Raw genomic sequence first — 25,073 nt, forward strand, 5'->3', positions numbered from 1 at the left:
TCCCTAAGGATCGCAGTCCAACACACCTGAGGTCACAGGGAGCAGAAAATAAATAGAACCACAGCAGAGATTTATTTCCCACTTTTCAATTAATGATGCATGCTCTTTAAGGACAGGCATGTGGAAATTACAAAAATAGCAAAGAAAACAAAGAATGAGAGCAGTGATGTTTGCCCTGACCTGCACATCAAAGAGGGCTTGAGAGCTGTTCATTCAGTACATGCCTGTGGGTGGCTGACGCACCAGAGACCTACATCTTTACTAGAGTTATTAAGGTTAAATGACAGAATATCTTTTATAATCTCTGTGATCTTGTTTCTTCATGATGCAGGAAAAAATGTATGTGGAATGAGTACACTATTGAAGGTCAAGGTGCTGTCAAAATGAGCCCTTTCATGTTCCAAGGTCTTCTAGGATTCTGAGTAAAGGCTGCTTTGAGCCAACCTGGGGACCCAGGAGTGTCTGGGAAGTCAGGTCATCTCCTGCTGTGAACATTAAGTAAAAGAGAGGCAAGACTCTTGGAGACATTTTTTTAATTAGCAAAATAAGGAATACTTAGAATGTTTAAAAATATGTTAAGGATAGAAACTCTGTGTAAGACCACATGATTAGCTAGTTACAGAGAGGTTATGTTAAAGTAAAACATACCTTGAATAGTTTTAAAAAGAAGAGAAATACTTTATTAAAGACCATGAAATAGGTCAGAAAAGTAGAACACAACCCACCTGAGACATAAGCTGGAGAGATTTTAGAAGAGAAGGGATCATGGGAATGTGTGTTTGCTAATTGAGTTTATACAAAAGCAACACAAACTTTTCATAAAATTCTGATAAGAAGTCCCTTTATGTTTTGGCTGTCAAAGTCCCCAACAAAGGTATGCCTCTACTGAACAGCAGGAGGATGAAAGTTCTAAGTAATGGAACCAGGATTTTCAGACAGATATTCTTTGCTTCTTAACACTGGCAAGAAGCTTTCAAAAAGCCTCCTGTTTGTTTCAAAGGAATGGATAAAAGATCAACAATTATCAGACTGCAATTACATTTTTAATGGAGTAATATCAAAACAAGATGTCAGTGGCCTAGACTCAGACAGAACCCATGTAAGGGTTCCTGACTCTGAGGGAATATTAGTCCACCAGATCATAACAAAAATGCTTTCTTCACAGTGGAGGGACCGATTACTAAATCGCTTCCAGCCAAGTCCCAGTTTGTATCTGGATCACTTTCTGAATTTTATAAATAGGTGTTAGTTCTGAGCAATGTAGGCACAGGGGCAAAACAGCTGAGAGTCCTTGAACAGAGACAAAATTTCATCTTCCAAGAGGATGTGCATTAAAATCTCTATGCTGTCGCCTTTTTTTGTTGTTCAAATGTCATGTCAAATAAAAAGGAGGGCTTCTGACTCTTCAACAGGCCTTCTGCAGTGTGCTTTGTCCTGATTTAGTACTGAAGTGAAGAGTAACTGACATTCACCACATAGTTTGTTCTAATGCAGGTTTTTCTATGGAACATAAAATGGGAGTTTAACAGCCTCTTGAAGTTAGGAAGCTTCACCCTCCCACCTCACTTAGAGTGAAGTGACTGTCACATTATCTCCTGTAGAAGCAATGTCAACTTGGATCTTACCATCGAGGTTTTATCTACACATTGGAAACAGTTGAGGTGTGCTGCTGGGTAGATACTACTGTGAGCAAGAGAGGCATCACCAATAATGCCGAGATTTTAGAACTGAGCATAGAAAGGATGGAGTTGACCTTGACTGAAAGGGGAAAGATTCTGAGAGGATCAGGTTGACAGGTTGAGAGAATGAAGACCTTGGATGTGCACATGATACATTCGAGGTGCCCTAGTAGTGACTAAAATAGATACCCCCAAATGGCTTAACTCATCTGATGTTTAACCTGTTTGAAAACACACAGATAACTCAGATGCTGAACATATCTCTGTAAACAAATTGAATGTGACTGTTCTTGAAGATGGAAGTGGTTTTGTCAGATGTGTGCTGTGCCTCTCCCAGCACTCAGGGCCAAGTTGCTGCTGGGTCCTCAACTGTTGCTACAGAGGCTGCAGAGGGGCTGTGCCTGGAGATCAGTGCACTGTGTGCATTTCATAGGAAGTAGCAGATGTTTCATTTGTGAGGCAAATCTTCAGTACAGTTTTGTAGATCATTCAGGAGGTTTCAACTTCATCGTGCTTCCAAATATATGAGTAGAATAAATCAATTTAAATAATTAATATTATACTAAAGTTGCAGGTCATTTATAAAGTGGATTGATACTCTTTCACAAACTGAGGGTTATAACTTTTATGTTCTATGCCTCTTATATTAAAACAAAAACAAAACTAACACAAAAACATATCAGCGTCTGTCTAATGGCATTTGACAGAAAGTCACAAATTTTGGTTTTCTCAGACAAACCTTAATCAGTATGTAAAGCCCAAAGGGGGCATTTTTAGTGTAACCATCTGCAATCCCAAGGAGATTTTAACTCCCACTGTGGCCAGAAGATACAATTATTATTCTACACCTTATATTCAAACTCTGAGAAAAGCCAGTTCCCAGCCCCTGCCTGTTGGATGTTCTTTCTTGTATCTGGCATGGCACCAGACTCTACTGTGATAAGTCCTGTGTCCCTGTCTGTGCTGTTCAGTGTGATCACAGGAAGGTTCTGGCTTCTTTCAGCCACTCTAGGGATATCTGCTCCAAACAGTGGCAAACTTCCCAGATGTAATCGAAGTTATTTCTAAACACATTTTGAGGTTTCTTAGTGGTTTTCATTTTTACACATTACCTAACTCAAGTTTTCTCTCTTAGAAGATGAAGACTCAGTTGCTTTCTTTCACATTCATTAACACACACACACACACACACACTTCTTTCCATTTTGTCTCTTCAGTATTTTCTAAAGAACAAAATTTAGTGTTGATCTTATTGTGTAGATTAATACTATTCATATTTTAGCCATATAACTCTGTGAGTTTCTTAAATTGGAATTTCTAATGTACATCAGAAATGGAGAACCCTCCTTCTGTGAGCAAGAGATGTGTGTGAAATTGGTCCTGCTCATTAGAAAGAAGTAATTATTTTTAAAAAAGAGTAGAAAAAAAGCCCAAAACTCCCCATACCCTTTCACAGTCCCTCCCATTTAATTTCCATATTAAACGGGTTGAAATCGACATCCTGTGAGCTCATCAGTGGTTCTGATGTGAGTAGTGCACCCAGGTGAATGAGGTGAGCAAGCTCAACTCAGCAGTTCTTTCTCTGGGTGATGGGAGGAGGGAGACCCTTTCCTAATAGGATTTTTAAAAAATTTCTCAGCATATTCAATGCCTTCTTAAAGAGAAACAGGATATAATCACAGTCTGTATTGCCTAATTCTAAACAAACCAAAAGAGAAATGGGAGGGGAAAGATTTTGTTCAAGATTTTATTTATTCATCTTTTAGAGAGAGAGGAGGAGGGAGGGAGAAAGAGGAGAGACACATTAATGTGTGGTTGCCCCTCAAACACCCACTGCTGGGAACCTGGCATGTGCCCTGACTGGGGATGAAACCAGCCACCCTTTGGTTCACAGGCCAGGACTCAATCCACTGAGCCACACCAGCCAGGGCACAAAGATTTTTAATAAGAGTGGCTCAAACATTCACTTACCTAAGGAACAGTCCGTCTTCCAGCTCTTTAACAAAATTATTACCATAGGCAAATACAAATCTTAAAACTGTCCTCTAAATACTAATAAAAGTTTTAGCTATATGAATGAATAAATTCAATTCATTCCAATGGTTATAAATTAAAGTCTTTTGCACTTTTGTACCTGTGTCATGGCAAAAATTATTTATTTACTTATGTGTTTCTAAAAAGAAATTATTATGATTTATTTAATGCAATAATTTCTACAACAGACTATAGTTTCAAAGCTGTTACATGTGTGTGATTTAAAGACAGTGATGCACAATAAATAAGACTCCTCTTAAATCTTTATTTCAAGGACTTTGCCCATTTTCTACTTAGCAATAAAAGGCATTTCATATTTTTGTAGAAAAAAATAAGAAATCTTTTTCTACAAAAAGAAGGCAGACCATTTATAATTTGGACCAAGAGCTGAGACGTATGGTTTTTCTCAAACAAATCTTAACCAGTGTGTAAGTACCACAAAGGACATATATTTTTTTGAATGAACACCTAAACCCTTAGGTAGATTGTGACTCCCACTTAATGTGAAACATTAAATCATTTTGTGTTTGATATTCACACTGTGAACAGAGCCAGTTCCCAACTACCTCATGTTAAATTTCCTTTCTTGCATTTGTGACAACACTGGACATCGCTCTGGTAATCCCTGTATCTCAGTGTGTGCTGTTCACACAGGAAGGCTGAGATCACAGGAAGGCTCTGTATTCTGTGGGCCACGCTGAGAACATCTGCCCCAAACTAAGAAATCACTCTGGGAAGAACTGATGTTTTCTACATTACATTCTTTGAGGGTGCTCACTAATTTTCCTTCTTTCTTTTTAAAATGTATTTTATTGATTATGCTATTACATTTGTCCCATTTTCACCCTTTATTCCCCTCCACTCTGCACACCCCCTCCCACTCACATTCCCCCACCTTTATTTCAAATCCATGGGTCATACATATAAGTTCTTTGGCTTCTACATTTCCTGTACTGTTCTTAACCTCCCCTTGTCTATTTTATATTGAACATTTATGCTACATATTCTCTCCATCTTTCCCTTCTCTATTCCCCCCCAATTCCCCACTGATAACCCCATATGTGGTCTCCACTTCTGTGATTGTGGTCCTGTTATAGCTGTTTGCTTAGTTTGCTTTTGTTTTTTGTTTGTTTGTTTGTTTCTTCAGGTTCAGTTGTTAATAGCTATGAATTTGTTGTCATTTTACTGTTCATATTATTTATCTTCTTCTACTTATGTAAGTCCCTTTAACATTTCATAAAATGTGGGCTGCATGATGATAAACTCCTTTAACTTGACCTTATCTGGGAAGCACTTGATCTGCCCTTCCATTATTAATGATAGCTTTGCTGGATAGAGTAATCTTGCATGTAGGTCCTTGCCTTTCATGACTTTCAATACTTCTTTCCAGCCCCTTCTTTCCCAAGAGGTTTCTTTGGAGAAATCAGCTACTAGTTTTATGGGAACTCCTTTGTAGGTAACTCTTTCCTTTTCTCTTACTACTTCTAGGAGTCTCTCCTTATTTCTAATGTTAGAAAATGTAATTATGATGTGCCTTGGTGTGTTCCTCCTTGGGTCCAACTTCTTTGGGACTCTCTCGGCTTCCTGGACTTCCTGGAAGTCTATTTTCTTAACCACATTGGGAAAGTTCTCCTTCATTATTTGTTCAAATAATTTTTCAGTATCTTGCTCTTCCTTTTCTCCTCTGGCACCCCTATGATTCGGATGTTGAAAATTTTAAAGATGTCCTGGATGTACCTAAGCCTGTGCTTATTTTTTTTTTGAATTCTTGTTTCTTCACCCTGTTCTGGTTGAATGTTTTTTTCTCTCTCCCAGTCCAAAGCTTCTTTGAGTTGATTTGAGTCCAAGCTTCTTTCCCATCACTGTTGTTCCCATGTGCATTTTCCTTTATTTCACTTTGGGTAGCCTTTATTTGTTCCTTCATTTTGCAAGTGAGCACAATGAATTCTACGAGCATCCAAATTACCAGTGTTTTGAACTGTGCATCTGATAGGTTGTCTATATCTTTGTCACTTAGTTGTATTTTTTCTGGAACTTTGATCTGTTCTTTCATTTGGACATTTTTATTTTCTCTTGGCGAGCCTGTTACATATAAGGTGTAGAGCCTTAAGTGTTCACCAGGGACAAGCAACCACAGGGCTGCTTTGTGACAGTGTGTGTGTGGTGGGGGGGGGTGGTGAGTCCAAGAGGAAATAATGTTGCTTGCTGAAATCTCTGCCGTTTTTGGTCACTTCTGCTGCTACCCAGAATCAAACTGGGCCCTTCTGGTACTGATTCTCGGGTGGGTGGGTTTGTATATGAACATACACTAGGACCCTGTAGGGTTTTCCAACAAACTATCCTGTGAGGCTAGCAGTTTCTCCTGCTGCTACTTCAACCCTCACAGGTGTTTTCAGTCAGAGGCTTTGAGGCTTTATATCCCCATACTGGAACCCTGGATTGCACAGTCTATCTCACTCCCCAGTTGTTTCTCCTGGCTTACCAGTACATGAATGTGGAGCTACGGAATATGCAAGTCACTGTCTCTCTGGGTTCACTAGTTGCCTCTCCTGCCCAGGTAGAGAAACAGATAGAGGAAGATCACCTCCCAAGTGATAGTGTCTGGCTTAGTTTGCCCCTCCTCTGAGGAGTCGTACCCATCTCTGACTATCCCACCATGCACTGGGGGCAGGGGGATGAAGCAGAAGCAGTGTTTGCTACCAGAGAAAAGGCTTGTCTCCTTGTGGCTCACATTCCAGAGGTTGCTCACTCATCCTCTGCTTTGGGAGGCAGTTACAACTCCTGAAAGAAGACAGAGTGGTACCCAACATGGCATTACTGGGCCATTGGCATCCTGGTCATGACAGATTATGGAGGTGACAGATTTCGAAAGGGTTGGAAAGCACAATTATATCATAACCACTAAATGACCAAGGCTAGCACTTAGGTAAAGAATGGCTTACCCGGAGGAAGGTGTACAAGGCATGCTACAGCTATCCAAACATCTTGTGGTCCACTACACTTCACTCAGGCTAAGGGAAATACATTAGGACTTCCCTCCTTTCAGAGTCCTGAGCCCTTTCTGTTGAAGTCATTGAGACAGAAAAGGGAAAATTAGTTCTCAACTGAAGCCCACAGACCACCTCAACCCTTCACTAACCTGACCACTTACTTCAGCCAAACCTTTGAGTCTCAGGGAGGCCATGATGAAGATGGGCTCCTTGAGTGAGGCCTATATTGCAACCAATCTCTCAGGTAATGAGGTCCTAGGCATACGCCCTATGAAGACAGAAGAACACACAGGTTAATTCACACAACAATTCTCAAACCAGTCTCTGTGCCTGTGAGACTGTCTTTTGCGAAGACATTCAGCTGTAAGGTCCTTCCTACAATGACATTTAACAATGGAAATTTGACAGGTCATTGCACCTGTAGATTGTACTTCTTTGGTGATGGTACAAACCCAGTTTCAACTTTGAAATGAAAGCAACTTTTCAAGACAGTTAGCTCCATCATTCTGATGTCCAATACTGAGCACTGTGATTTTCCTTGAACTACAATTTTTCTCCTTAAGATCACCCTCACTGTTATTACAGGGACTACTTCGGGTCCTACTTTTGATTTTGCCTGTTCATTTGCATAAATACACCAAGAAGAGCCTGGATCACTTATGACCCTTAAGTCAACCTTGCTAGAACTCACACAGGGAACCTTCAGATTGACTTCTCAGTCTGCCCCTCAGGGCACAGAAGCAGACCCACACATCCACCATCTGGCTTCGCCTGTACCAGTCGTTTCACTCAAATTCTTGAGACTGCATTGTGCCTACAGGTTCCTTTTTAGCCATCTTTCAGGAAAGCAACCTTCATTCCTTCCCTGAAAAGACTGGCATGAATCGCACAACCAACCAAAGTACCAAGCTTTTCTTGTGGGCTTTCACTAGCTTCACAAGTCAATCCCAGTTCCTCAGGGCTTTCTAGTAATGACCAGAACTCATATATGCACCCTTCAGGTGTGACATTCCAGTCAAAGTCTCGGTTAACAAAACCACTATTAAAGACTGTTCTTATTGGGTTTATGCAAAGAAACCTTATGCCATCACTCACTCCTTCAGAATGCCAAATTCTGAAGGGATCAATCAGGTAGGGGGAAAAATACAAAGTGTGATGGAAAATCTTTTCCCTTGTTCACTCTCCTAAGGAGTGTGAATTTCAACCTTTTCTTGAATCCTCCATTTCCTTTTCAGAGCAGATACAGAGCAAAATCCGAAACACAGAGTTCCAGGACAATACACATGTAGAGGAATTCTCTCACACCAATGTGTCCACCAGTGCCCTCACAGAGATATGTTCTTTCAGCCCAGGTCTCTTGGCACAGACATACTGCTTTGCCTCAGGGTGAAACACTCATCAGCCCCAAATCACCCTTCCTGGGTCCCCCCCGGGCAGCAAAGGCATTCTCCCCAACTTGCTATGGGAGACCTTCACTAGGTCTTACTATACAGGTTTGTGATCAGAAACAGAACCAAATGTGAGGAATTTGCTCTTTTCTCATGAAACCAGAAAACAGGTACTCGAGGTTTCTTTCACTCCAGGCTTAAAAGTTTCACACCTTTATACACATTTCTACTCATCTAGATCTAACTATTTAGTTAAAATCCTTTTGCAACATTTCACTAACCCTCTAATCTTCCTTTCCCTTCTGATACCCACCAGGCTTCCCAAACCTCTCACTTCCACAGACCTTCTGCAATATCCACAAACCCTCTATTCTTTTCTACACTTTCAGTCCTGGTTCCTTTCCCACACTGGGAAGGACTATACTTAAATTCAGTACTTAAACTCAGTATGTGGCAGCTGAAAGTCCCTAGCACAGCAGGTACCTTCCACTAGAAGTCCCTAGTTTTGCAGGGACATCTTGCAGCTTTATAAGCTCAAACCTTGCAAACACCCTATAAATCAGATGGCCACCCTTGGATTTCAGCTAAAGATCTTAAAAACCAGAGCCATTCCTATTAGAACCAGTTACACAGAGAACCTTGACTACTGCAGTGCCCACACAGCAGCAGCATACAGCCCATAATCTGAAGAGAACTCTTAGCCCAGCATCATGTCGAGTTCCAAGATGGCAGCACCCATGGAGGCTGGGTCGACCAAGATGGCAGGGTCCATCAACGCTGGGTCATCAAGATGGCGATACCCATCCATGCTGAGTCATCACGATGGCCACACACTTAATGAGAGGTCATCCAAGATGGAGGCACCCATGATGTTGGACCTCCAAGATGGCAGCACCCATTCACCCCCAGAGTGTCTAAGATGGCAAAAGTCATACATGCTGGGTCGTCCAAGATGTCAACAATTGTGTATGCCGGGTCGTCCAAGATGGTGACTACCATGCATGACCCATCCTCCATTTTACCCAAAATGGTGGTGCCCTGACTCTGGTTTCTCCCACCTATCATAAAGGAGCCCCAACTTCAGTGTTGCCCACCTGAGATGATTGTGTCCTGACTCTGGTGTGGTTCTTCATCCACAGTGGGTGGGTCGCTGAAGCCACAGCGCCTGGTGGTGGCAAAATGCAGGCTGCACCCACCTGTTGTGGCCAGGGCCTTGTGGCTTAGGCTCTGGTGTAGGGAGCCAAGGAGGCCCCTCCCACCCGCCAGTGAGTGGGTGAACAGAGCCTATTCCCAGAGAGTGGGAATCTGTGGTGGAGACCTCTCCTACCTACATGGTGGGAGAAAGTCATGGCGGACCCCACCTCCCAAGGGGCTGCAGTACCACTGGTGTTGCCCCTGCCTGAGAGCACCCATTCCCTGGGTTCAGATCATTAATGAGGTGTACTTCCTCATTCTCTCTCTCCTCCTGTTGTCTACTATCAGGGACTGGTTCTGAGAACACTAATTTCTTCTGGACCATCACAGGATTCTCAGTCTCTGGCAAAAGGCTATTATACCACAGTACAAACACATCAAGATAGTGGAGCTCCTCCCAGTGTTTTCACTGTCCACAGTACTGTTGCAGTTGTTTAATGATGCCGTAATCCAAACTACCATTCATGGGCCATCTCAGCTCATCACTCAAAACATAAGTTGGCCACACCGCATTACAGTAATAAATCACTAACTGCTTAGTCAAGGGGTTCTTGTATCTCCACTTAGCACGGTAGCTCTCCCAATCTCTTAGGATCCTAGCCAGTGGGCTCCACATAGGGACCAGTTTAGAAACACTCATACAGTTCCAACAAAGCTAGCAAATATTCAAACCAAGAAGAATACAGATGGTGTAAAGGCCAGGAACTTCCCCAGCTATTGCCCACAATTCCAGCTCCATTATTCCAAAACAGCACTCAGAAACCCAGTTTTCAACCCAACACACTTTCACATCTCTGCTCCCTCCCTGTTTCATTTCCTTTACACCTTTCCAGGTATGATTAAGCAGCCGATGCCCTCAAGAGGAGTGCAAAGAAATTCTCAAGACTGGGAAAACTCATAAGTCTCACTGTCTCAGACCTGAGGGGGTTGGCCTGCCATGTAATATTATTGTCCCATCTGGGTCGTCAAAAACTTACAGAACACAGGCCGCCAAGGGAGGTATGCTATTACTGAAAGGACCCCCTACTGGCCTCGATTGTCCTTCACCAATAGGAAAGACATGTCTCAATGTCAGCAATTTGTGGAAAGGGAAGGAAATATTTATGTAAAGCTATACACACTTACAGTAGTGACATAACGTCTTCATTAAAATATCAAAGCACTTTAGGATACCCTCAGACGCTGCTTTAATTCCGGGTACCATAACTCCAGAAAAGAAGCAAACATCTGTGTTTCAGGCCACTGGCACCGTCAGCTGTGTGGCCCCATTCAGGCAGGATCTCTAATTAATCCATAGCCTTGTGGCACCTTCTCATGGACTACTGTAAGGAGTTCTTTGTACCCATTTTCCAGACAAAGTCTCTCCTGCTTCCCAGGCCATGTGGCCAAAGGAAGCACCCCCAAGCCACATGGGCCTCTTCTACCAAAGCTGCAAAGGGTTCTGCACTCTGGCCAAAACAGCATGGATTCCTCCCTAGAGCTGCAGGTGGGCTGGGATTCACTACTCACCAAAGTCAAATGGCAATTCTCTGCTAAAGCCACATGGTGTTTCCCCCTACTAAAGCTGCGAGGGTCTTCACTCTGGCAAAGCCTTGTGGCTCTCTCTCCAAAGGCTGTCATGTCTGGGTTTAAGCCCCCATGCCAATCTCTCTCTGTACCCCCATTTTCTACTCCTCCTATAATCAGTTACATCTGCCAGCATTCCTGTATTATTCCAAGTTTACTGGGCTGCCATTGTGAGTTTGGGCAGGTATGGTCCCATGTCCTGGAGCCAGTCTTCTCCATGCTCCCACACAGGCACTTCAAATCAGGGAACCTGACCTTAGTTACATTGCAAGGGGGAGAATTCTATCTCCCTGACTCCAAGCTTGGCCAAAGCTATTTAACATATCTAAGTGGCCAGCCAAAGGCTATAGATATGCTAAATGACCACGTCATGGATTAGCTGCAAGGCTGTGGCTGTACAAAACAGCCCTGCATGTTTCTGCTGCACTTGTACCTTCCCCCAGCTCACACCTGAGGGGGAAGGGGTGAGGACATCTTATATGTCTCTCCAATATTTTCTACACACCTTGAGTTCATGACCCCATTCCAAATCTGTTTTTGAGGGTTGCCCCTTCTCTGGCAGCACCTGTTATCAGGCCTGCAAACCAAAGTGCCACTGGTTTGATTTCCATTCAGGGCATATGCCTGAGTTGTGGACCAGGTCCTCAGTTTTGGGTATGGAAGAGGCAGACACAGTTGGATATTTCTCTCCCTCTTTCTTCCTCCCTTCCCTTATTTCTAAAAATAAGTAAATAAAATCTTTGAAAATACCCTAATAAACAAACAAATGAGCAAAAGAGAACCAAACACCAGGAGAGAAGAAACAGTCTGACAGTTCCAGAGGGGTGTGAGGAGGGGGAAAGGGAATGAAGGGGAAGGTTGTAGCCAAGGAACAGGTATAAATGACCCAGGAACATGGAAAACAGGGTGGGGATTGCCTGTGGGGTGGGTGTTTAACCCGCAGAGAGGGCAACAAGGGAAAAATTGGGACAGCTGAAATAGAACATCATTAAAATTTTTTAAAAAGAGATATGGAAATTAGAAAAAGAAGACTGAGAGTAGAAGTTAGAAATCAAGAAGCCATTGGCCAGAACTTTGGCTTTACTCTGAGTGAACTGCAGAGCCACTGTCGGGTTGAAAACAAAAAGAGAGAGAGAGAAGATGTGAGTAATCTGTATTTATTGAAGGAAATCATTTTGCAACCCTGAAAATTTGGTTTTAGTGTATTGATTTTAAGTTATTTATTAGGAAATAAAACATAAAAACAAAAAGTTGTACCTCCCTACCCCCAATATTCCTACCAAGAGACTCAGACTGGAAATGTGCTTCAGGGGCATTCACTTTAGGCTAATTGATTACATACATGTAAATAAATAAAAGTGCTTCTGGAAGACATTTGTGGCTAGAAACTTCCTGTGTGCCACTGATTCTGAATTTCCCAGAAATAATTTCCTTCCCATACAGGATCTGCTCTTGTCAACTCCCTGTAAAGCACTCTCTGACTTCTGGAATATAAAACCCCACTTTTTCTTTTTTCTCCTTTTTAAATTTTTTTATGTACCTAATGTCGCCTCATTGGAATGTTTAGGCTTGTGTGTATTCTCTGTGATCATATAATAAAGAAAACTATTTTCTTCTGCTAATCTGTCTCTGTTAATTTAATGATTAGCCCAGCCAAAAGAGAAAAAAATAAAAAGAAGGTGTTGGTGAAACCGGAGAAGATACTGGCATTCAGGCTGCCTGTCACCTACCAGACCCAATAAGCAAAAACAGGTTGAATCTTTATGGGTGCTTCAACCAGGTGGCTGGAGATCTGAGAAGACTATGGATTTGCATCCTAATGAAAGCATCTTAACATTTTTTTACCAGCCTTTTCCCACTCCTTTTTAATTGACCTTCCAATTCAGTTGTGTCCATTTTCCCACCAGCACTTTCCCCTGCTTTACTCCTGCCCACACCCCGACCCTCAAGCCAGCCTTTTATAACAGGGAATAAACAAGGTGCTGTGATGGGTTTTCAAACTCAGGAAACATTAGGTGAAAGAAATAGCAACATCCTAGTCCTGGGCATTTAGCTGTTCCAGAGGTCAGGTATGTCAGTCTCTCCCTGGAACACCAAGGCTCAGGTGCCTCCACTTGTCCACAGGTGGAAATCTTTAATGGTGCCCCAGGAGGTCAGCTGTTTTCCCAGGAGGCAAGATGGGACTTATCTGTAGTTCCTTAAGCAATGACTTTAACATATGTATTACTTACTAGGCTTATAACTATTTACCTTAAACCAAAATTTTCCATCTCTTGAGTGCTCTATCAATGGGAGGGACAGCATTACCATATTCTAGACACCACATGAGCCAGTATTTATGAAGCTGCTGGATTGCAAGCAGGTAGTTTGGTGAGAAGACATGTGCAGACATCCAGGCAATAGGTGAGTTTAGTCGGACCTCCGTGAAAAAAAAAGTGCTAGTTCTGGGTACCCAGTTAAAGAATTTTCTGAACAATTTAATTTGGGGTATAAGAAAAACAGAAACCGTGAAAATACAAAGAAATTCAGAAAAATGTTGCAGGAGCACATTGGGGTCAATAATTTGGCTGGGAAGAAAAGTCTTAAAGCATCCTCAAGTGCCTTTTAAATATTAGCTGTCAAGTAAATAAGTCACCATCAGTGAGCATGTCCAATTCTCTCTTTCATCCCCTACCATGTCCCCAGTGCCTCAGACAGTGCCTGGTAGGTTCACAGTATGAGTCCATTACACATGTACAGAATCTACCAATGAACAAGACATGAACAATTAAAACGTCTCCTGGACACCCATATACAATATTTCTTACTGACCAAGAAAATACTGCAATACCACAAAGTCACCTGCAGGGGACCTTATAAACCTATTGTAGCAATCACATCAGGACCTCTCTGGAGCATTCCTGCTGTAGGCAGTTTAGGAACTAAATCAAGTTAAATGTAGGAGTATTTGAATAACACTGAAGCTGAGCAGGCGTCCTCCTGGGAGACTTCCTGGTACCAGTATCTCAACAATAGAAATGGGACTGGAGTTTTTCAGCAGCAACAGCCCTATAAATATTAATTGAACTCAGGGACATGTAAAAACACAACAAAATATCTGAATAAGCAATAGGTACTGGTAGCATAAACACTAATGTGAGACATGAGCCAGGGTCACAAGTCTCCTTCCTCTTCCTGAGCAGCCGTGGATGAGATCTTCACACACATGTTGAGCTCCTTCCCTGGAATTAGGTTTCCCAGGAGAGGAAAGCTGTGAACACCCAAGCTCAGAACATTTTTATTGGCAGGTTCAAATGAATCTTAAATTCTCTATAATAAGAAGTCAAAGGTACGCCCTGGCTGGTGTAGCTCAGTGGATTGAGCACGGGCCTGCGACCACATGATCGCGGTTCGATTCCCAGTCAGGGCACATGCCTGGGTTGCAGGCCAGTTCCCAGCAGAGAACTCATGAGAGGCAACCACGCATTGATGTTTCTCTCCTTCTTTCCTTCCCTTCCCCTCTAAAGATAAATACATAAAATTTATATAAAAAAGACGCCAAAGGTTGATACACTCATGTTGACAAAACAATATTTAAGGAGACCATTCTGGATGGTGTGGGACCAGCCCCCAGTGGCAAACATTTACTGCAAAGTAACTTCCTGAAATCCATGCTACATCTTCCAAGGATGAGTGTTACCTGTCCAACCACTTTTGCCCTTTTTATTTGTAAATATCCCTCTTCTGTGATGTGATTAGCAGTACTGGCTCCTTTGTTTTCTGTAAAAGGTAACTGTCACCGAACAGAGGTCCAAGGGAGAGGGCAATACTTGGCCCACCGAGGGATGCCAAAAAACTGCTACAGAACAACAGGGGCCCCTCCCAAAGTCGGTATACTAATATCTACTGGGTTTGTCTGTCTGTCGCCAATTGGAAAGACGTCTCTCAATGCCAGAGATTTGTGAAAAGGAAACAAAATGTTTATTTAAAGCTGTACAGACTTAAAGTAGTGACCAGATGTCCCCACAAGAATATCAGAGTACTTTAGGATAACCACAGACACCCACAGCGGTTCCTTCTCCTCCGCCCTAATTTGGGGTACCATATCTCAGGAAAAGAAACACACACCCATTTTTCCAGGCTGCTGGTATCCTCAGCTGTGTTGACAGTCCAATCCAGGATCCAGGATCCAGGAAATACTTACAGCTCTGCCCCTTACAATGTAACAGGCACACTGAGACTAAAAAAAATATTGATCAAATTAAGAAACAGATCACAGCTCCAAAAATAGAACTAAGTGAGAAAGAGATACCCAACCTATCAGTTAAGAGTTTGAAATGCTCATAATCAGGATGCTCACAGAAATAATTGAGTATGCTCACAAAACTTGTGAAAAAGTGAAGGCCATGCAAAGTGAAATAAAGAAAAATGTACAGGAAACCAACCGTGAAGAAAAGGGAATTAAATATTTAGAGCAGAAGGAAGAAATAAACATTCAACCAGGACAGAATGAAGAAATAAGAATTCAGATAAATGAGAAGAGGATTAGGTGACTCCAGAACAACTTAAACAGTGCAACATTCAAATCATAGGAGTTTCAGAAGGAGAAGAGGAAGAGCAAGAAATTAAAAACGTACTTAAAAATAATGAAGGAAAACTTCCCCAATCTGGAAAAGGAAATAGACTTCCAGGAAGTTAAGGAATCCCAAAGAAATTGGACCCAAGGAAGGACACACTAAGGCACATCATAATTACATTACCCAAGACTAAAGATAAGGAGACGTTCTTAAAAGCAGTAAGAGAAAAGGAGACAGTTATATACAAAGGGGTTCCCATCAGACTGTAAGCTGAATTCTCAGATGAAACCTTGCAAGCAAGAAGGCGCTGGAAAAAAGTATTCAAAGTCAAGAAAGGAAAGGACCTACATCCTAGATTACTTTATCCAGCAAAGCTAACGTTTAGAATGGGAGGGAGAAAAAGTGCTTCCCAGATAAGGTCAAGTTAAAGGAGTTCATCATCATCCAGCCCTTATTATATGAAGTGTTAAAGGGACTTATCTAGGAAAAAGATCATTGAAAATATGAACAGTAACATGACAACAAACTCACTACTAACAACTAAACCAAAAAAAATTAAAAAGTAACCAAACAATTAGAAAGGGTACAGAATCACAGAAATGGAGATTTCCACTGGGTTATCATGGAGGGTTATCAGTGGAGGTGGAGGGAGTGGAATTGGAGAATGGTACAGGGAGTAAGAAGAATAACTTGTAAATACAAAACAGACAGGGGTGTGTTAAGAAAAGAATAAGAAATGGAGAAGCCAAAGAACTTGTATGTACAACCCATGGACACAAACTAAGTTGGGGAAATGCTGGTAAGGGGTGTGCAGGGCAGTGAGGAATCAAGGGGTCAAAAATAGGATGGCTATAATAGCATAATCAATAAAATATGTATTTCTTAAAAAGGAATCACCCTGAGGTTACATGAGGTCAGAGGGCAGTTGCAGCTCTCTCCTTACATATTGTCACCTGAACTTAGACAATTGTTCTCATGCAAATGTTAGGACCATACTCTGGTGACCTTTACATAGCTCACTGCAGACTGTGTGCGGTGGAGATGTCTGAGGAAGCAGCATGGCTCCACGTCCCAAGCCCACTCTCAATCAGTCATATTCTCTGTTTCTCCACAGAGCCTGTGAGAATGCCCATTCTCCTAGCCAGCAACACCACAGTCACAGAGAATAAAGATACTGTGGTCATGACCTGCTATTCAAATGCAATTTCTACCCAGTGGTTGTTCAATGGCATGAATCTGCAGCTCACAGAGAGAATGAAGCTGTCTGAGGACCACAGAAGCCTGACCATAGACCCTGTCAAGAGGGAATATGCTGGGAATTACAAGTGTAAAGTCTCAAACACCATCAGATCTGTTGAAAGTGCACCCCTAGTGCTGACTGTGAAATCTGAGTGACCCCCTTTCCCCTAATATGTTGTTAAACTCTAAATAAAATTGTTTGCATCATTAAACAGATTTGTTCTGAGAGTGAATAGCCCTTAAAAGATTTGCATTGAGTCAGTATACACTCAAAAATGGGAGCTCACATTACCATTACTGTTTATTTAAGGTCACATTTGAGACCAGCATCCCCTTAGTTTGGTCACATGTGTACCATAATCACAGTGGAGGTGACATTGTGTCCCTCAGAGGATGACCAGGGGTCATGTGATAACCAATGGAATCAGGTGAAGCTCTTAGAGAATTTGGGCTCCGTCTCTTCTCCGTGCACACATGTGGAGGCACCGGTGCCCTGTTGTAGACAATGGGGATGGACAAGAGGACACCCACATGAGGACCAACACTACTCTCAGTCTTTCTCTTTGAGGTCCTTCAAAAGATTTCTAAATTCACTTCAATATTCTTATTTGTATATCAATAAAATTGTTAGTATGAGTTCAGGACATTTCTATTCTTTTGGTTATTAAAATATAATTGGAAACTTTAGTAACAAAACCAAGGCTTTAGCTCAAATGTCCTAGTTAAAACCGATGCCCTCAGAATTAGAAATGCCCTCATACTTTACAGAGTTAAGTTTCATCTCATCAATGTTTTGGCATCTCTTGGAGAAGAGGACCCCACCCAAAGCTAGAGAGACTGCAGGTGAAGTGTGTGGGTGAGGCTCCCTAACCTCAAGAGGCTATTAAATCTCCTGTCTTATGTTTTATTGGAAAACCTTCTTTAGAGCAAACTATGTGATGAATGTCAGTTCCTTTGCACTTAGGTAACCAATGAGGCTAAATCAGGTGACACCAGCCATATTGTAGGATCAAGAATATAATTCTTTCTAAGTGATTATATATAACAAAAGTAAAAGTGACTGTAAAGAAAAACATACTGTCTGAGAGGATATCTCCAGAAGCACGGCTTTCTGGGAGATCAAATCCTGTCTCTGCTCAGGGAGCCTTAGGTATTTCCACCTCTTTATAAATTGCAGGAATTGATGTAGATGCAAACTGAGTCTTGGCTATAAAAGATAAATTGTGTTTCCCTCCACTGTGCATAAGGCAGTTTTGTTATGGCCCAGAGACCTTTAGACAGCGGCTTCCTGATTGCAAGTCTCTGACCTCCATATTTTTAGAGAATTTTCCACATAATATAATTGCAATTTGTACTTGGAGATCATTTTTTGTCCATTTGAAATACACAAGAGTCTCCTTAATATCCTCTTGTTAGTGTATGGTTCAGAAAGTGTCTGTCGCAAGGGTCTGTGACCATCAATTAAAATGTAACCCTCATATGTCCCAGGCTCTTTGGGAGAGAAGAAGCCTAACTAACTTGGGTGCAGACCTTTAGAATCATGAGGTAAAAAGACATCCTATGAAGATTTTATGAAAAGTTTTACTTTTCTGTAAAGCCAATTAGCAAAGAGAGATGCCTTTGATTCTTTCTCCTGTTCTTAAAGTCTCCATAGCCTTCTCTCTCAGGATGCTGAGTTGGGGCTCGCAACACTATTGCACAGCCTTTAATAAACTCTTCCTTGCCTCTTTAAATTTGCTTGATGCACACTTCACTCCGGCATCACCTGCTGGCTGTTAGCTGATCCTACCATCTTGCTCAAGGTGTCCATCCTTGCCATATTTTCAAATCTTCCAGATATTTTTAACCTGGCTGAAATTTCTCAAGTAAATGCATCTAGTTGCCCTGCCTCCTTCCTAAATTGGATTCCACAGCAAAAGATGACCTGACTTCCGTGATTTTTTCTGGGAATGAGGTTGCTCTGAAGTAGGCTTTGCCTTAGAATCAGAAAAAAGGGCAGGTGTGAAATTTTGTGCCTTTGAAGCAGCCTAACCATCAATAATGTTCTAATTCTATGTATATTTTTACTCATCCTCAAGGAACAAGTTTACAGAGATTTAAAAACCTTGTCATGAAACTCTGAAACTCGAGCAAGCATGCTGGTGTCTGTCATGTCTGCCCCATGCAGGTCTGCACTGGACAACCCTCTTTTGTGCCTCCTATGACATGGTACTCAGGTAGGTATCAGTGTCCTGGAAACCAGATGCACTAGGCAAGAAAAGTTATGAAACAGAAAACATGAGAGAACAATCAAGGGGGAGATGAAATGAATATCCCATCAGGGACTAGTAGTCTGAGGGTAAGGAAGGTTTGTAAGACTGGGGACACCATGAGTACAGAGAATTCAGTCAGGGAGGGGCTTGGCCTGCAGGGTAGTCAGATTAGCAAAGGGACTGGGATGGAGCCTGGGAAAAGTGGGGAATGCAGGGCAAGCTTGAGGATGAGGACCAGACGGAAGGCTAGAGGTGTCCAGTCTCTATTTCAACCCAGTGGAAACATGTTAGCAGGGCCTCAAAGTGTGGTCTGAGGGCCGCAGTTTCCACATAGCCTGGGAGATCTGGAATAGGAAAAACGCACCCCCATACTGTAAAGACGTACAAGTCAACAAGTTAGCCGTGTTTAAGGGATTTGTGTGTCAGTTAGGCTGCCTCGGTGCCTGGGGAGAGGCAAAAACAGTGTCTGGTGATGTGTGTGCTTGGGAGGGGGAATTGAAGGCTGGGATGAGATTGGAGTGGAGACTTTTACTTGGAGTGACACTGTACTTTCTGTCTCTGAATGTCAATGCAATGATACATTTGAAGGCAGAACGAAGACAGTCTTAAGTTTACCATCCTAACTTTTCTTGGTGTTAAGGGCAGTTGATTTTCACACACACACACACACACACACACACACACACACACACACAAACAGCTGGTTCCCTTTCAGTGACTTTGCAGCTCTCAGCTGTTCTGAGAGGTTCATTGCTGCACTAACCAGAAGCTTATACATTAGAGGAAGTTAATTACCTGAGACCTTGTTTGGTTCCATTAAACTGTTTCCTTAAAAAAAAAAAAAAAAACTATTGCCCTGAGTAACTCTCCACTTCCTTCTTCTTTTCCCATAGAATGCATGCTTTCGCACCAGAACACTAACTCTGTTTAATGCCTTCAGAAAAATCAATTTTTTCCTAAAAACATATAAAGCTTCAATGACAACACAGAGCAACTGACTGAATGTTCCCAAACTGCTCATCTGAGACATCTCTCCTCATCATCCATGTATTTTTTAAATGAATCTATCATTTTACACCTTAGACTCTTCAATTCTCCCGAATACTTGATCTTTTCAACCCTCCAGAAACAGTTTCTTGACCTGTTTCTCTGCCCTGATCAACTTTTATTCTTCTCCATGGGCCCCTGAGCCACTGACAGTGATTGAAAGGGGAGGCTTTGTGCCTCCTCCTTCACCATGTGCTCTCCAGGGTCTCAGAGGCCTCAAGACCCAGAACCTGAGCCTTCAAAATCTGGCTGGATACAGAAAATGAACCAGCAAAAAACTTACACTTTATAGATATCACGCCCAGAATTTGCCCTCTTGAGGCTCCATGTTCTCAAAAGTTCTAGGTTTCTGAAACTCAGATTAATTGTGTTAAAGAACACATAATATTTGATTTACTATCCTTAACCAATAGACTTTTTATACTCATAAATACATATATATGCATATTTGTATATATATGTATATACACATTATTGTAAAGCAGAGCTCTAGTAATAGTAAGCAGTAAAGTGGAATATCTATAGCTATGGAAAAACAACACCCATTCCCATCTCCCCTAAGTACCTAGAACATTAGAGAACAGAGTTTGTCTTCCAGGATTTTCATGTAACAAACAGAAAAAAATATTAAGATTTGGGCACCTCTGGGGTTCTCTGTGTGGTGCTGACAAACCCAGGACAAGATACAGAAGAGGCTAATGCCGGGGGGAGGAGCAGGTCATCCACTCAAAAAGACAAATGTCTCCCTCAGCCTTGTTATTGCAAGTGAGCTCCTCAGGCCAGCAAGATCAGCCTTTCCTGAGACCTTGTGAGATGTAGAGTCACCCCACACCTGCCAAGTCAGAATCTGCATATTTAACAGGATCTGGAGACTTTCCCTGGGCACAGGAGAGCAAGGGGGCCTGTTTTCATCCATGTCACAAGATCTCATTCTCACTGGGCATCCATGTTAGCAGGGCAGTTGTTGAAGCAGCATTTCTAGGGTACACCTGTGCTTCATAACACTCACAACATTTCACAGCTGACCTGGTGCACAGCAGGAGTGACATGTCTATGACAAGCTTTCCTGAGTTAGTCTCAGAGTGATTGTTCTGAAAGGGAAAGGCAAATGGGAAAGAGAGAGAACTGTGGGAGAGGGTCCTCCCTTTGGCCGTGTGGCCTGGGAAGCAAGAGAGACTTTGCCTGGAAGAAGGGTGAAAGAATCCTTGCTGGTAGGCCATAAGAAGGTGTCACATGGCTTTGGATCAATTAGAGACCCTGCCTGGACAGTGACACAGCTGATGGTGCTAGCTGAAACACGGACATTTGCTTCTTTTCCTGAGATATGGTACCCCAAATTAGGGCAGGGGGAGAAGGAAGCACTGTGGGTGTTTGTGGGTATCCAAAAAGACTTTGATATTTTAATGGAGACATTAGGTCACTACTTTAACTCTGCATAGCATCAAATAAACATTTCCTTTCCTTTTCACAAATCTCTGGCATTGAGAGACATCTTTCCTATGGACAATTGGACCTGGTAGGGGGTTCTTTTGGTAATAGTATATGGTACCTGCCCTTAGTGTCTGTGTTCTGTTAACAGTATTATTCATTTTACTTAACTTTTTTTTACTCGTGGGTCTGGAAAGAGATTGAATTTGGAGTTTCCAGAATGGTCTTCAAAACTGGACCAAAGATTTGCCTACCAAATAAAACATTTTGCTACTTTCTGGGAAATGGGCATATAGCACTGGTCTCTGGGCACAGGCCCTCTGTAGCCCCTGTAGCAGCAGTTGAGGACCCAGCACCTCCACAGCCCTGAGTGCTGGGAGAGGCACAGCACACATATCACCAAACCACTTCCGTCTTCTGGAAGTGTCACATTTATTTTTTTTTAGAGATTATGGGAATTGCTTTGTTTAGTGTCTCAGTTTTGCTGTAGTTTCCAATCAATTTATAAAAATGAGTTAATTCACTTTGGGGTACATATTTAATTTAATTATTAGGGGCACCTCAAATGAAGCATGTGAACAACCAAGGTCTTCATCCTCCCAAAATCTCAACCTGATCCTCTAAGACCCTATTCTCTTTCAGTCAAGGTCAACTCCATCCTTTCTACACTCAGGTATAAAATCTGGGTATTATTGGTGGTGTCTCTCTTGCTCTCACAGTCGTCTCTAATCTATCAACACACCTGCAGTCTGTTTTCAACGTGTAGATGAAACCACAACATGAAGATCCAAGCCAACATTGCTTCTACACGAGGTAATGTAATTGTCTTCTAACTGGCCTTTTTGCTGCCTCCCTTACACAAATATCAACCACACCAGAAAAAGACCTGTAAGTCTTTAGAGATGATTTTTTTTAAAGCCCAAGTCAGGTCATTTTTGTTTATTTTTTTCTCAAAGCCCTCCTGTCACTTGGGTCTCAATCATAAAAAAAAAATCCAAAATTTTTACCACAGTCCAAAAGGTCCCACATGAGTGCTGCTCAAAGTGCTCATCTGCACAGAACACAAAGTGTGTACCAGATTATCAAGGAACTCGGTTCTTTGGTTCAGAAAGCCTTGCAGTGAAGATTGTGTAACCTGAGATAAACAGGACACTAAGTGATGTAGTTGGTCTACTTTCTGTCCCAGGCTCTATAATTTAATAGAAATCACTGTTTGATAGCACTGTCCTGAAAAATTTGGTTCCTGTTTATACTTTTCTTGTCATTCTTTGTATCTCATCTATTCTGGCCTCAGTGGTTGCCTGAGCTTTGAGTATGGCAAGGAACCCCATGGTCCAGCTCTAATGCAGAAGCCATTTTTTCTTCCTAAAATAAGCTTTTCCAGAAATCTCATTGACCCAGATGTCCCTGTTCTATGTCTTCCTCCAATGTCACATAGTCATGAAAAATTTTCCAGACCATCTTACATATGAAAATAACCCCCAACCCACCCATTTTTATCTCCTCCATTCAACTTTTTTATTCTATAGAGGACCTATCACCATCTTAAATGCTGCTTGTTTAGTTTTTTATTATGTTACATCATCACTGAAATATCAGCAGCATTGGCTGGGAATTGTCAGGCTAACTTTTTGTCTTTATATCCTGTATAATCCTGGGCAGATTGTGAGCTAATTGTTTAAAAAGAAATTTAACTTACCTGTTAATAATTGCACATTGTAAAGTGAGTAAAACCTCTTCAGTTTTAGTGCATATAAAATGTGAATGATTCCAGCGCTGTTAACTTGTAGGAATCAGGGAAGGAAGTGCTTCCTTCCTGATATCAATGGCGATGTAACACAAGACACCGAACTTAAAATTTTGCATGACTGGCACAGTGAAGAACCTGAAAACAAATTCAATCGCACTGAGAAATTATTTATTATTTTTTTCACAAGGTACTAAAGACACACAGTACTGGGTTAACTTCTCTGGAGAAGGGACACTGGGGTGCTTTTAAAGATTCGTCCTCTTGGGTTATTGTGACTCTACTCAGTCTCTGAAACGACCCTGAGAAATCTGCACTCTTCTCCCACTGTGTTTTGGAGATAAAGGCCTCACAGTGGAATTGTTCTATCACAAGGCACAAGATCCTGCTGAACTCCTCTGTTGTCCTCTGTACCTGCCTATACATGCTACATGGATTAGACACATGGATCAGTGTTTCTACTTTTTACTGAATATCGAGTCTCTGAGACACATCCTAGTTGGCACATGTGGTCTTTTTCCTTTGTGACATCACTGCTAGATTTTTTTTAATTCTGCAAAAAAGACACATTTATTAAAAACAGGATCATTGACTGTCTACAGGACATGATCTAGATATTTTGAAAAGCCATTAAAGTTTTTAAGAGCATATTACATTTTTCAAAGAGCAATGTCTTTATAATTAACAAGATAACATGGTCATTTCATACTCTTTAACAACAAGCTCACCCTGGCTGCTCAGTGGATTCAGTGCGGGCCTGTGGACCAAATAACTGCAGTTCAATTCGCAATCAGGACACATGTCTGGGTTGCAGGCCAGTTCCAGCAGGGGATGCACAAGAAGCAACCATACATTGATATTTCTCTCTCCCTCTCTCCTTCCCTTCCCCTCTAAAAATAAATAAATAAAAATTTTAAAAAAGAACAAGCTCATTACTTTAAAAAAATGAGTATGAAAATTTTAAATAAAGATGATTATTTTCTTGTTTGAAAAGAACATGATATTATTTTTTTTAAATAAAAGACAAACTTTTTATTTTTGAATACAAATGACTACATCTTTGGGCATTTTGTGTTTAATGGCTGGGCTTTTAAACTTTATTTTTCCCCCCAATTTTTTTATTTAATTATTTTCCAAGTACAGTTTTCTATCTATTACTCCCATCCCATCCCACCCCCATACTCCCTCCTCCCTCCCATTTCCACCCTTCTCAGTTGTTGTCCATGTATCCTTTATATATGTTCCTCTAAATCCCTCCCCTATTTCCCCTGAAATTCCCTCCCCTCTCCCCTCTGGTCACTGTCAGCCTGTTCTCTATTTCAGTGTCTTTGGTTATATTTTGCTTGCTTGTTTATTTTGTTGTTTAGCTTCCTGTTAAAGGTGAGATCATATGGTATTTGTCCTTCAACACCTGGCTTATTTCACTCAGCATAATGCTTTCCAGCTCCATCCATGATGTTGCAAAAGGTAGGAGCTCCTTCTTTCTTTCTGCAGCATAAAATTCCATTGTGTATATGTACCATAGTTTTTTGAACATGATATTATTTTAATAAATGTCTTTATTAAGGGCAATTTTTATTTATCAAAAACGAGTCATTGTATTTTTGTAAAAATAATGTTTACATTAAAGATAAAGCAATTATATTCAAAGCTAAAATGACTATGAAACACAACAAAGAACATCAATTTCTAAGCTAATTTAGTCATAAAGAATGAAAAGGTTGATACCACGTACACATGAATTAACAAAACAGAGTCAAGCTAACAACAAAGCACCAAGTCAAAAAACAGTTCATTGCCACCATTCAGAAGGCCCTGTGTGTGTAGTCTTGGCCACCACCTAGCTCCTTGAACTTGCAGTGACAATTTTCTGAATTTATGTTCTTTTCGATTATTTATTTATTTCAGTTTTTTTCAATTATACTAAATCTAGGGATTGGAAATCAGATTTTG

The 25,073-nt window shown here is 41.4% G+C and overlaps 1 protein-coding gene across 1 annotated transcript in view; it reads left to right on the forward strand.

Annotated features, from left to right (window-relative positions):
• Nucleotides 1-16,858, forward strand: part of LOC119002114 (carcinoembryonic antigen-related cell adhesion molecule 21-like) — a 65,496-nt gene extending 48,638 nt beyond the window's left edge. Inside the window, exon 4 of the mRNA XM_037067791.1 lies at nt 16,522-16,858. Coding sequence (XP_036923686.1) covers nt 16,522-16,802 — 281 coding nt within the window. The 3' untranslated portion in view covers nt 16,803-16,858. The remainder of the gene's footprint in view (nt 1-16,521) is intronic.
• The last annotated feature ends 8,215 nt before the right edge of the window (nt 16,859-25,073 follow it).

The sequence above is a fragment of the Sturnira hondurensis genome, unplaced genomic scaffold (genome assembly GCF_014824575.4).
Source record: "Sturnira hondurensis isolate 20B ecotype Veracruz unplaced genomic scaffold, ASM1482457v3 Scaffold0017418, whole genome shotgun sequence".
Lineage (NCBI taxonomy): Eukaryota > Metazoa > Chordata > Mammalia > Chiroptera > Phyllostomidae > Sturnira > Sturnira hondurensis.